General features: G+C 37.2%; 1 protein-coding gene across 3 annotated transcripts in view; it reads right to left on the bottom strand.

The window, feature by feature from the left end:
- Nucleotides 1-2,863: 2,863 nt before the first annotated feature.
- Nucleotides 2,864-14,329, bottom strand: part of LOC137281593 (choline-phosphate cytidylyltransferase B-like) — a 41,888-nt gene continuing 30,422 nt past the window's right edge. For all 3 annotated transcript variants that reach the window (XM_067812925.1, XM_067812926.1, XM_067812927.1), the window contains 3 exons: nt 14,102-14,240; nt 13,325-13,513; nt 2,864-12,312 (listed from right to left, as the gene is read on the bottom strand). In XM_067812925.1, the coding sequence (XP_067669026.1) occupies nt 12,136-12,312; nt 13,325-13,513; nt 14,102-14,240 (505 nt within the window). In that variant the 3' untranslated portion in view covers nt 2,864-12,135. The remainder of the gene's footprint in view (nt 12,313-13,324; nt 13,514-14,101; nt 14,241-14,329) is intronic.

A 14,329-nucleotide genomic window follows, 5' to 3' on the forward strand; every position in this document is an offset into this window, starting at 1 on the left:
ACGTATAAATATAAGGGGGCATAACTCCGCTGTGGTTTACATTAGGTCAATGTAACTCCGATCACATGGAGAGAATTTGCTGTGGATACCGACAGTATATTTTTGCTATGTTTTGTTCACAGTGAACCAAACTATTCCAATACAAATTTCCCAATGTGAGAGGATACCTTTTGGTAGTTTCACAATTTGTAGGAAAAGATGCAAGTGTACTACATCAAAAAGCAGGTAACAGCGATTTGGATGTCCCTATCCGATACATAATTTAGTTCTTAGATTCCCATATTCTCCTGTTTGTGTAGATGTATTTTTATTAATTTTCCATCATTATTAACGGAGTAACAACCACATTTTCAAACGTAATGAAATAACTGAAAATAATGCGACATTTTAGTTGACGTCACAGCATGTTTTGTGCATTTTGTGACGTCGGAAAAAGACTACTCTGGTTGCTGATTAGTATATATCTAACCTAATTTCCACTCAATGTGTAAAAGAATTGCAATGTGCTTCTGTGTCAGAATTCAACACTTTTGAGCCAAAATATAAAATGAATGGTTTTATCACTGAAATGGTGTCCTGAATATATCAACAATTACACGGTTTTACTACATATCTTATTGTGAGCAACACGCGCACCTGCCTACCATCAATTTAGCGTAAATGAAAATTTCACAACACCTGAATATTCATTGAGTATTCATTTAGGAAAAAGACTTTTCTTCTTATGATTATGAAATCAGTTCCCTTCATAAGTATGCAATGAAAGGTACAAAGAGATCGCTTTTTCAGTACATAAGTATCAAAATATGGACGTAAGGCTTGTCCAAATTAAGACATGATCTGGTTTATATGTTTTTAACAATTTTCATATAAATATTGTTTGAGTTAGATATTCTGCCATCAGATATATTTTAATCGAATTTGAACTGACTTTATTATCGAAAAAAAAAACGTTTTGACAAAGTCGCACCTGGTCAATTAATATTCATAATAGTTTTGTCTATAAAAACGACACAAACCAATACAATGAACAAGACAATTCCTTTAAATAGTAGTATGTGTGCCCCTACATTTCATAAAATGTACAAATCATTTTCATTAATATTATCCGTTTTACTTATAAGTTGGAAGTAAATCGCTCTTTATTAACCTGTTCATATGAAACTGCAATATTTGTCCCAACGTATTGAATATTGCGCATGACGGGAACTAAAGCACATGTTGCAGTAATGGCTACGTGTGATCTTCCAACACTTGTGTAGAGGCTTAAAATGTGGTATAATACACTTACTGAGTCAATTTCCCATGTAACTATTATTCAAACAATCAAAAGCTTTCAAAGAATGAAAAACGGATACCTTATATCCACACATGATATGGTGTTGAACATGGATATATGTAGATACTGAAATCAATTTCATGAAAAAATATCTGAACGATGCGCAAAGTATACATCACAATACTAAAAGTGCAATCGGAATGGTATGGACATTGTGTTTACTCTTCTTCAACCGACCTTCACCTCAAAGAAATTGTCTAATATGTGCAACAATGTTGACGTGTGACATCACTACTGATGACCGATTTCTTTCAAAATGGCGGCTTCGCTGACAAGGGTACGCAAGATTTTGCGAGGACGTTTTCCTCGTTTCAGGGATCTTTTGTACATAAATGTGAGATGTAAGCAATCAGAATTATTCTGACTATCTGTGTATTGTTATGTGTTCTTATCGTTTACATTGTGAATGACGGAAGAAGCCAGAAATGCCGATAAGTACCGTTGTCGTTCTGCGTGATTTTGCGTCAGTCATGGCGTCACGCTGCACTAAAAGTTTGACAGTTTCTTATGAATTACCAAATTATTTCATTGTATCTATTTTCAATTTGCTATTTTTTGCCACGATACTCTTCCCCTGAATATACAAAGCGTATTGAGCCATTGTAAGCAATGATTATAGGCCTGGATGTTGGAAAATTTCCGAAAATGCTCGGCAGTGTAAAATTGGAATTTTTCTTTGTTTACATTTCAGTCAAGCGCTGTCTTTCGAGCACAGCGTTCGTTTTCATACAAAGTATATTTCGTTTCGTTTTGTCTAGACAGTTGGTATTGGTGACAAAGACCATTTGTAATTTGATTCTAAGATGCATGGGGTGTTCAATGATGCATTTGTCGTAGCTAACTATGAAGTATACATGATGTAATAGGCTTCTCAATACCGGCCTTCTCGAAACGTGATTTTGTAAACACTATCCAATATGGCGGAAAGCGCACTTCGGCGTTCGTGTAAGTGTATTTTCGAAAACATCCCAACCGATTCTGGGTACATCGGTGACGTTTCAGAATTATCATTCCTGGTTACATGAAAACTTGATATCAGTGATCATTAATATGCTGTTTTTGAAATTCATTAATCCCAGTAATTATCCGATTTTCACATTTCAAAACATACTGCAAATAACGCTGTGAATCTCGATTTTGTGCAGTTTGAAAAATGGCGACATTTACGATGAAGCCTGTTTTGAAAGGCGATTTTAAGCACTTTAACTTGGTCTGAGATAATAGTGGATGGTATCAAGAAAGTGGGAATTTTCCGCAGAATTCAAAACTGTGAAGTATTTATATATGCGTGGTATATTTAGAATTTTATTGGACTTCCAAGTGAGGTATGTAGAGGAAGGACACATATGTCCCTGTGGCATCCAGGGGGTTTTGATCCCATTTCACCTCATCCCACTTTATCTTCGACAGGTAAAGAAGTTAGACATTCAGTGACGTCATACGACATTCAGTGACGTCATACGACATTCAGTGACGTCATATTGTGTAGGATGGCATTCTCACATTTCACAACAAACATCTTCAAACTAATCAGACCATTTATTGGCCAGGAAGAAAAATACTCATTTAATATCAAACAAATGTCATATAATACAAATAAATTTGCACTCAAAATCAAAATACTGTGAACTTATTAAAAACATAGTGACACAACTAGGTTGAACAGGCAATTGTTTTCTGTGAAAGGAAAAACTGCTATTAAGAGGCAAAAAAGCTATACACAGTATGAGCACCTCACAGAGTAAATACTACAGGGCAATCGCAATTAAGCTGAGTTGAGTTCCAGAGGAAATTAGTAAAAGAATCAGAAGAACGGTTTTCTAACATTTTGGGTTGGAGATAAATTATAAAATATTATAAGGTGTAATAAAGCTCATGTATTATAAAGAGATATTTCTACTGATGCAGATAACAAAGGTCCATAAATCCACATTTGGTCTTTTCTTTGATAGGCCTCAAGTTGAAAATGACAAATCACTTCATGAACAGAAACTTGTACAATTTCTCCCATTTACAAATCATGAGTTGTCAAAATTAGGAATCACAAACGGGTCAAATCTACGATTCAAACCTATAGTAACAGAGGTCTGGCATTTCAAAGGGAGGTAAGTAAGTAGGGGTCATAAAATAACATAAAGAAACTTAAGTACAGCTCTCAAGGTTTTGTTGTCATTCCGAAAGTTCACCTGATCCATTCTTGAGACAGCCAGCCAGACAATACTGTATCTTTCTTTACATATTTCCTAATTCTGATTCTAAAACAAAATTTCATATCAAAGTAATGTTGATTTGAGATGAATGATTGTAAACATAAAAGACCAAAAAGAAGCATTTTTTATATATTACAAAATTTAGCACAGTCTCTCCGTTAAACAAGTGTTTGGCCTCATCACATCAAATTGCACAATCTGTCATAAAGTAAACAATACCCAAATAACAAAATAATACATTAATTAACATAATAAATACAATGACAATCTAAAATCACTTTAATACCCAAATAAAATGATGAAAGCAGCCATGATATTGCAATAAATATTAGTCTGCAATGACCCTGGCAAGAGCTATGTAAAATAAGATGAAAGCCCAGTAACATACCAGCCATGGTATACAGACAATCAGTATGTACATGTGTTAACGCCAGAGGGGATAACTCCGTGTCTGTGTGCCCCAATAAACTACTTGGCATACAACAGCCTACAATGGAAGAACTGAAATGTCATAGAAATGTAATCACACCACAAACTTGCAAGCTATGTTTGTCATGTAACACAAAAGTAACCATCCTGAAAAAAAGTATTACATTTGTTTCAATACACAACCTAATTTATCTGGGTAAACTGCTTTGATGCAAAATATTATGGAATTGGTTGTTAGGTAAATGTGAGTGTGAAGCAGTGGGATTGATGTTTTCAGCCTTGAAATATTGTGAATTTAAGGGATTTCATTTTCTTTTCATCTCGTCAAAGTAGTGCATGCCAATTTTGGATTTGAACCAAAGATCAGACGGTTGACATACAGGACATACCTTTGTATTGACTGACAGCACCCTGCTCCAATACAATACAAAGAGATACATGACATTGAGTACATTTTAAATTTATATACAAAGTGATTTTTAAGTCCAGGAAGTGTAATATTTCACAGAATATCGGTAAACTTTATGAGATACAATACAGACAAGCAACTACATTTCAATGAAACAAGCCACACAAATCGTGAATTAAAAAAACAAGCAGGTTACAGTTTACATAGCCTGAAGACATCTTCCTGTCTATTTACATGTATATCTAATTTGTTGTAAGTTTTACTTTTTACAAAAAACACAGGCATGACATGACAGAAGGCAACATTATTCTGGTTACCAAGGTTACAGATTGATAGCAAGGAAATAATAGGCACTCACCAACTCCAAGAAATATTTTCCCATGTTGCAAGTATTCACTCCTGACAATTTGCCTTAAGATCATGGATTGGTCTTCAGTAGTTTCAATCACATGGTTATACAGTTATACAAACAAAATGACTTAAAACTATTTTCCAGATGTGACCATAATATTTATTGTATCATCCCTAGTTTCACACCCACTCCCTCCAAAATCTAAAACTGACACTTCTAAAAATTACATGGACACAGCACCCATGCATAAATACATTGTAATTTGGGGGAATATTCAACATTTCAAAAGAGTTATGCAAATCCGCCAAAATGTTCAGTTTGACTTTATGATTACTCTCAATCCACCACAGGTAATTTTGGGTAGAATATATTTAGAGGTCTGCACCCTTTCCCAGATGCAATGACTTTGCCAAGATTACCTCCCCTTGTCTTCATTTTGTGTACTTAGAATTTCAAAGGAAAGTAAGTTTTGTTACTTTTATATATTTTGACCTTTGTTTCAAGTCTCACTCATGCATATGTAACATGTAATCCAATGACTACATTGACATTAGGAGTTTTTTTAAAGAAGGTAGTAACTACATGAAGCACTTGTAACACCTGATATTACAGACTGCAGCTGACAATGATATAGGGCATGTAACTCTTGTGAGGGACCATTTTGTCTACTAAGCCGGTTCCCGCCTCCCTTTATCTGTGCTAACTTGCGATATGCGAGACAGTGCACAGTTTACTTCCTGTACCAGATTTCCTGTGACAAGTGTATATTCAAGAACCAGTTCTGGTTTTAAAATTCAAGACCACCAAATATGACTTTTCTAGGCAGGATCAAGGGTAGAACAATGCTTGGCTGTCACACCTGTTGACAGTCATAATAGTTGGCTAATTTGTGGATGGTCAGATTTGACACTTGTTATTCCTGCAAGGATTATTGGTTCATTACTGTCATCTGACAACCATGAGACCATGCAAAAGTCATGAAACATTTGTCACCGGAAGTCTGAAGGTCTTGCGAAGCATCATGATCTACTTACAGACCCTATTCTACCCCGAGAGCAGGAATGGAATATAACATTGAACCGACTACATATACGTCTCAACTTTTGATGAGAATAACTCTTATATTTCCATGATATGAAACTGATTTTGTTACAAAGTGTACATTTGACATAACATCTTGTTATCCTTACCAAAAGCTGAGTGACATTTATACATCTCTACTTACCTGAAACAATATCTAACTTCACACTTGTAAGAGTAATGGAGACAATAAATTCTGATTTGTATCAAACATAAAAATAATATAGTTTAAGCTAACTTTAATGAAAATGAATTACAACCTTACAACATGGGTAATACAGAATGAAATACAATGTACTCCTGGTGATGTTGAATAAAACATATATTATATATGACTATATATCCACCGGTAAGTAGATTATCTCGTTTCCAACAGAGATGATTCATGGCTTTAAATCATGAAGGAATCAAACTTTGCAGATTCAGCACAAGCTTGAGCTGGCGTCATGTGAAACAACTCCCTCATCATCTCCATTTTCAGTGTTAATCATCTTAAAGAGTAAGCTTCGGGTGTGGCTTTTTGTCTTGGAAAATTCAGTTAAACCATAGTGTGTCTTTCAAAAATGATGCCATTCTTAGATGGTACCAGTTTGGTAAATGCAGGCAATTCTGCATTTATCTACTTTCCATAGAGTCACAAGAATTTGAATGATCAGATAGACACTGAACAAGAATATAAGGTCAAAATAAAAAGTTACGTTCATCAGCACAGTCAAACACTCCATCACCTGTTCTGAAGTGATGCCTGTCATGGACAGTACCACTCTGTTAGATGCATTCAGTTCTAACTGCAGAACCTAGTTTCGACACAGTAAAAAGAATCTGAATGATCAGATGGATACTGAAACAAAATGTAAGGTTAATAAAAAATGATAAGATTTTGTCATCACATTTTCCCACATGGATCCCATCAATTAATGTTCTCAAGTACCTTCAAGGCAGTGAATGAGTGAGTGAGTTCTGTGCTGGTTTTCGCAATAGTCCGGCATCATCACAGCACGGTCGACCAGAAATAGGCTTCATACATTGTACCCAATTGGGGCATTGAACCCGGCTCATCGGTGTGATGACAAGTGCCTTAACCACTAGGCTACCACAACTGCCCTTCCTTCAGAGGAAACATTCCTGTGTCTGCCCCTTTGCTTCTTTATTTGATGTCATACAACATAGCCCCAGAAAACATTCAAACTTCTCATCAGTCACATACTTAAACACACAAAGGAATTTCACATTTTTCAAAAATAAAAATCAATAATAAAATAATAAGCCTCCTCGCAGTTTTCAAGATAATGATAAATCATATAATACCAATTTCATGGCAGAAGATAAACATTTCTTTTTAAATGATTCTTGTTTAAGTTTCACTTTCAGTAAAAACAGAGGTTAATTCTTTCCTTTGCTTCTTCCTTGTGTTCAGGGTGGTGGGGTAGTCTAGTGGTTAAAGCATTCACTCATCAATCGACCATGGTTCGATTCACAACATGTGAAGCCCATTACTGGTGTCCCCCATTGTGATGTCACTGGAATATTTCAAAAAGCCGCTTAAAACTAAACTCAGTCAATCAATCAATCTTTGTGATCATATTCGACACACGTCTAATGAAGAATGAAAACATATCATATTTAACCTGATTACCATATGCCCAACGACCTCTACAATGTTCTGCTGCAGTTAGATTCGAACTCCGTTCAAACAGACTGGTAATACTTCAGTGAACGTCAATGCATTATGGGTGCACGTGATGACACAGTAGTAAATATAGTCTAAGTATGATGTATTCGATGAAACAGAGATCACATGTAACAGAATCTTAATGGAATTCATTTTAGATGGTACATTCAATACCAAGTGACACTCATTTTTAAAGTAGGTGAAAGGGTTAATGTTGCTTACATAATCAGCAATATGCCATCAGTGAGAGAGTTTACTCTCATGTCACATTTAGCATTATTACATGACGGGTAGATTTCCGCCTTTCTGATTGGCCCAGTGATGTCAAAGTCACTATGTTGCGAGAGATTGATATAACAATCCAAGCACCTCCTGTGGCTAAAAATAGATTTGGGCTATTCCAGCTGGGAAGTCCGCGCTGTGTGCATCATGCGAGGTAAAGAAGCGATAGGCATCCCTTCGTCCCTGTGACTATGCTGGTTTTGAGTTACCTCCCATCAGTATCAAAATGGCAGACGACACGCCACCACGAAGATTCATGACTGTGTCAGTACTTTTGTCATATAATAAAACAGTCACTGACTTAAGTTCAGTTCATCCAATGATTTATCGAGCTTGGACATGTGATATTTCACCGAGGCGAATATCACATGTTCAAGGTCTATAAATCACTGGATTAACCTCACTAGAAGTTAATAATTGTATTATATTCCAGCAACATTACAAGGGGTGACACCAAAAACTCGGTTTCACATTTTATATTGAAGGTAATGATTTAATGACTGACAGTAATGATTGACTTAATGATCTTATGATTGACAAGTAGTGATTTAGTGATAACGGTCATTGGTTAAGTGACTGATGAAAATGATTTAGTGATGGCAAGAATGACTTGAGAATTAAAAGTTGTGATGTTATGATTGACGGTAATTTTCTTATGATTGACGACAATGATTTAGTTGTTAACGGAAATGGCTATGTGAATGATTTCAATGATTTTAAAAAGGCCAAGCATATTACAAATATCATTAAGAGCTAACAGCATAGGCAAACTGAACATCTATTGAGAACACCTGAATGCCACATCAGCTCTGATATAAAGAGCAATGCCTGGCCAGGTAAATAACACAACTCACTGCACAAACTGATAATAAAAATCTTTCAACCATACACAAAATATCTTGTTCCTAAAATCTCTCACAGGTTATCGCTTTAACTTCGAGACAAATACTTTAAAGTTTTGACATACACTCTTTATTATTTGCTGACAAAAAGATTCCACTCACATTCCACTAAAAACACACTGCATAAAATAAAAATTTCGTGAGAATTTATTTTTACAAAATGTTAGGACCATTTGGTTTTTCTTTTCCTTTTTTTTAAGATTTGCTCCAAATCTTGTTTGATTAGAGATTTCAACTGCTTTACTCTTTCAATATAAAGAATAAATAAGAAAGCATGCACACACACAATACTCACGCTCAGTAAAGATAAATAAAAAATTAATATTTTTCACAATAAATGTTTTGTCCAGAAATAGTACAATCAATTGCAATCATTCATAAAATGAGAAAATATACAGCCCCTTAAAAAATACAGTAGAGAATGTTCCTTAAAGTACCTTCTTACCTAGATAACAATTTGAAATACTTGCTGCATCTGACTCCTATTATAGAATTGTGTCCATTAAAATCAGGAAATAACCACAGACAATGTGACTCTTCCAGATGCATAATTTCTGCCTCTGCTACTGCCCCATCTCTCTTCCTGACTAATTTTGCAACAGATCCATTGATTTAATTATATAATGAATCAATTAATATTTCAGGCATGTCTAATCCTTTCCTTGGAAGCTTAAAATTTGCTGTATTTGGTGTACTGTCTGTAACATGAATCATTTCAAAATTAGAATTCAGGAATTATGTAATGTGTAATGCAGATTGCTACTTAGGAGATAAACATCATGTGTTGGCCAATTTCCGGGTGTTATTGAGTATTTGAAGCACGGGAATATTTCATTTGAAACCTCTGGCTACTGCCCCATCTCTCTTCCTGACTAATTTTGCAAACAGATCCATTGATTTAATTATATAATGAATCAATTAATATTTCAGGCATGTCTAATCCTTTCCTTGGAAGCTTAAAATTTGCTGTATTTGGTGTACTGTCTGTAACATGAATCATTTCAAAATTAGAATTCAGGAATTATGTAATGTGTAATGCAGATTGTTACTTAGGAGATAAACATCATGTGTTGGCCAATTTCCGGGTGTTATTGAGTATTTGAAGCACGGGAATATTTCATTTGAAACCTCCGGCTGACGTGCTTCAAATACTCAATAACACCCGGAAATTGGCCAACACATGATGTTTATCGACATTGTAAACACAAAAGGAAACCAAAGGGGTTTTACTGTCTGCACTCATTTACATCGATTACGGACACAGCAGTGAAGTGTCATCAGCTGGCCGTTTCAGTTGGTTCTCATGGTAGCATCTGGAGTTGCTCATTTGTGACGTCATTCTAACTTTACGTCACAATATGATTTGAATGACGTCACCACTGTTGATGACACAACAAAACAATTGTTTACGTGTCAATACGCGGTGAATAGTCTTTCAGTTTCCGGGAATCTAATACCATTTAATCATGTTTTTCAACCAATCAGATTACAGAACACAGTAACTTTTGGTTTACAATGAGGGATAATATTCTTTGTAATGACCCTGCACCTGCACTGAGCCGAGGCTGGAATGATGGGGGAGGATCCTCCCATAAAGCACATCACACCATCATGGGGCACTGAAAGATGGTTAGCGACATTCATAAGCTTGAGACAGGATTCCAAGGAAGAGTTGACAGCCAACAGTGAGAAGTCCAAGTCGCCAAGTCATATTTACATAAACTGGCAGATAACCACAAAATATATTCTGCATGAAAATATTTAATTATGCCTAATGTGAAATGAATATTATTCTTCCCTGGAATACAAATTACTAATTTCCAACTGATGCCATATCTGAAAACAAAGTGTATCTTACCATTCTGATGCCAAAAATATTCTGTAGTGAAGGAGTGTGTTTTTGTGCTGTTTTCAGCAATTTTCCAGTAATATCACAGCTGGGGGACACCGGATATGCTTCACACATTGTACCAACGCAGGGTTTGGTTTGGTTGCTGTTCAACACTGCACTCAGCAATATTCCAGCCATATGGCAGTGGTCTGTAAATAACCGGGTCCGGACCATACAATCCAGTGATCAACAGCATGAGCATCGATCTAAGCAATTGTCCAATGCATGGAATCAAACCTTGATGTTCAGTGAGACTAGCAGACACTTTGACCACAAAGCTGCCCCACTGTCAGATATATCAGACCCACTTGTCACCATAACTGTCCAGTAAAACTGTTTGTTTAGGAACACTATCTCAGCAGATATGAAGATGATGGGCTCTTAATGATGGAATTGATAAAATACCCTGCATAACTGAGGATGGGGTGTGTGTCCCTGCATGAACAAGAATGTGGTGTTGATGCGTGGATGTCACCAATCGTTTACCTCACACCAGTGAGGGCCTGATTTTACATCATTGGGTAATAAAATATTGTAGTGAGTGAGTTTAGTTTTACGCCGCACTCAGCAATATTACAGCTATATGGCGGCGGTCTGTAAATAATCGAGTCTGGACCAGACAATCCAGTGATCAACAACATGAGCATCGATCTGTGCAATTGGGAACCGATGACATGTGTCAACCAAGTCAGCGAGCCTGACCACCCGATCCCGTTAGTCGCCTCTTACGACAAGCTGAGTCGCCTTTTATGGCAAGCATGGGTTGCTAAAATATAGTAAGAAGGAATGCTTATTGTTTCAGAGGGAAATTTAACGGAACATATATCAACAAATAATGACTTTATACAAAATGTTTTACAACCTGATAATCTCCTTCGCTCATATTTTGCGTGGCTGTCAATCTATGCCTGAGGAGTTATCTCCCTTCCTACCACAGCTTATGAAACACTGTGACTCTTTATCTACTTTAGAGGCCACTGTAGGTTCCCTGTTGATCTTATCCCTGGGATTTGTGTCATATCTATCAAAATTTTACCATACATCTATCGATTCCTCTTTCTATCCAGGCGTGTAGAAAGTCCATATTATAATTATATGCATCAATCACAATTTACAGTATGAGTTCAATCCCTGTACACCATGATAATAAAACCACATGTGATCAATGACATGATTCAATGCAGTCAATGACAATTATACAATTGAAGTAATAATGCAAACTCTCCGTGTCACAAATGTCATGAAAAGCTGCTAGGATTCATTCCAGACAATAAACGTACTCATGTCATACAACAGCTGAAACTGCACTCAATAACCTGTCATTATTATACTTGTCACCCTAGTAACAATACATGAACATCAGCCATGTCACGAGGCATGACACATACAAAATGATATTTCCTGAATATTAATTTAATATTGCAATGACTTAAATATCATAATTGTAGTCTTCTTCACATAACCTATATACCATCTTGCCAGTTTGGAAATTTGACGAATCAAATTATCCATATTCTTTCGGGATTGATTTCACAAATCCGTTTGATAAGTTGTAAGGCAACAAGCTTCTTATGAGTCTTCATCCTCAATTTCTTCATATCGCAGCTCCGGTGAGAAGCGCCCTCTCTTGGTTGGGGGGCTGGAAGGCTCACTGGAGGACGGAGACGGAGAGTCATCACGAGATGGACTTGATGTAGGGGACATCGCTCGGCCGATCCGCATCTTGCTCTCTTGGAACCAGTTGCTCTGTGAAAGTGCGAGTTAACAGTCCATAGTAATTCTCATTAGCAAATTTCTCAAAATACAGCTGGAAAATGTCCCAAGAATATCCAATATTCTCTCTCCCCAAGAGTAGCCAGTAGTTACCTCCCTTCCCTGCCATTACCCCAGTACTCAGTGATCAGTCTCTACCTACCCCTTTCCTGTGAATACCCTATGGGTAATCTCTACCTTCCCCAGAACAATCAGTTGGTACCTCCCTTTACTGTGAACAGCAAATAGTCTGTCAGTTCCTCCTCCAGAATACCCTGTAGTTACCTCCCTTCCCTGCCCCTGCCCAATGGCCAATCTCTACCTCGTCAAGAATACCCAGTAGTTACCTTCCTTTCCTACAAATAACCAATAGTTAGTCTGTACTTCCCTTAGAATAGCCAGTAGTTACCTCCCTTCCCTGCCAATACAGAATGGTCCATCTCTAGCTCCCCAGAATAGCCAGTAGTCACCTCCTTTCTGCCAATAGCCAGTGGTCATTCTTTACTTCCCTTAAAATTACCAGCGGTTACATTTCTTCTCTGCAAATAGCCAATGTTCAGTCTGCTCCCTCCAAGAATAGCCAGCAGTTACTTCCCTTCCCTAAAATACCCAATGGTCAAACACTACCTCCCTAGACAAGTCAGTGGTTACCTCCCTTCCCTTCAAATAGCCAATGGTTAGTCTCTACCTCCCCAATAATAGCCAGTGGTTTCCTTTCTTTCTTGTGAATACCCAATGGTCAAGTTTTCCCTCCCCTAGAATAGCCAGTGGTCACTTCCTACAATACCCAATGGTCAGTTTCTACCTCTTTAGAATAACCAGTGGTCACTTCCTTCCTACAATACCCAATGGTCAGTTTCTACCTCTCTAGAATAGCCAGTGGTCACTTCCTACAATACCCAATGGTCAAGTTCTACCTCTCCCAGAATAGCCAGTGGTTATAACTCGTCATCATAGGTAAGTTTTAGTGTACAGTTTTCGATGTTCCGGGGCAAAGAGTCCTCACCAGTTTCCCATTGTTGCCAAACATATCGAGAAAGCTGCCAATGAACTCCTTGGATTTCTCCTCCCACTTGTGGATGAGCTCGTTGCCCTTGTCAACCGACTCCTTCCATTTGTCATAGAACTCCTTCCCTTTCTCTTTCACCTTCTCACCCATCTTCTCATAGTTGGCCTTGAAGATGATCCGCTTTTCCTGGAACCAAACACTGTCTGGTCACCACTTATTCACAGACTTCTTAACTGTTTGTTTGCTGACTACGATATTTCATGGATTTAAGTTTTATTCTTTCCCACACAACATAAAACATCTTGGTCATCTATAACATCTTCCAACTGCTGCTCAAAGACATGTTTCTTTGTTGTCTAACACTGCACTGCACACACCACATTCCAGGTATATGATTACTCTGGACCAGACAATCTAGTGATTGACATCATGAACATCAACTTGTGCATCTGGGACATGATGATGTGTGACCATGATTTTTCTCTGCTAGTTATTAAATACCGCACTCAGCAATATTCCAGCTACATGGAAGCAATCTGCAAGTAGTAAAGTCAGGACTAGATAATCCGGCGACTGACAACTGCCACCAGTTTTTGCTTAATACAGGACTCAACTACATAATAATCCTTAAACAACTGAGTCTTGACTAGACAATCCAGTGATCCAGCATTATGAGCACTGATCCATGCAAATAGGATATGCAAACATTGAAACAAGATGACATGTCACTCACTCACTCACTCACTCACTCATGTTAGACTTTACCACTACTACCTTCATGAAGCCAATGTTGAGCTCCTTGGCTGTGTACCCTCTCTGGAGATTTCTCCTCACATACATGTCGTAATCCTTGATGATTCTGGCAATCACATCGGTTGTGGAGATCCCTTCTGTCCTCTCTGTGGCCAAGAACCTAAAGCACACATTGAACGGGATTTACCATCATGTTACTACAGCCACATATCTGCAGTGTTCAAACTTAAGGGAGCCTAGTTTCCTTGA

The sequence above is a fragment of the Haliotis asinina genome, chromosome 4 (genome assembly GCF_037392515.1).
Source record: "Haliotis asinina isolate JCU_RB_2024 chromosome 4, JCU_Hal_asi_v2, whole genome shotgun sequence".
NCBI classification, from domain to species: domain Eukaryota; kingdom Metazoa; phylum Mollusca; class Gastropoda; order Lepetellida; family Haliotidae; genus Haliotis; species Haliotis asinina.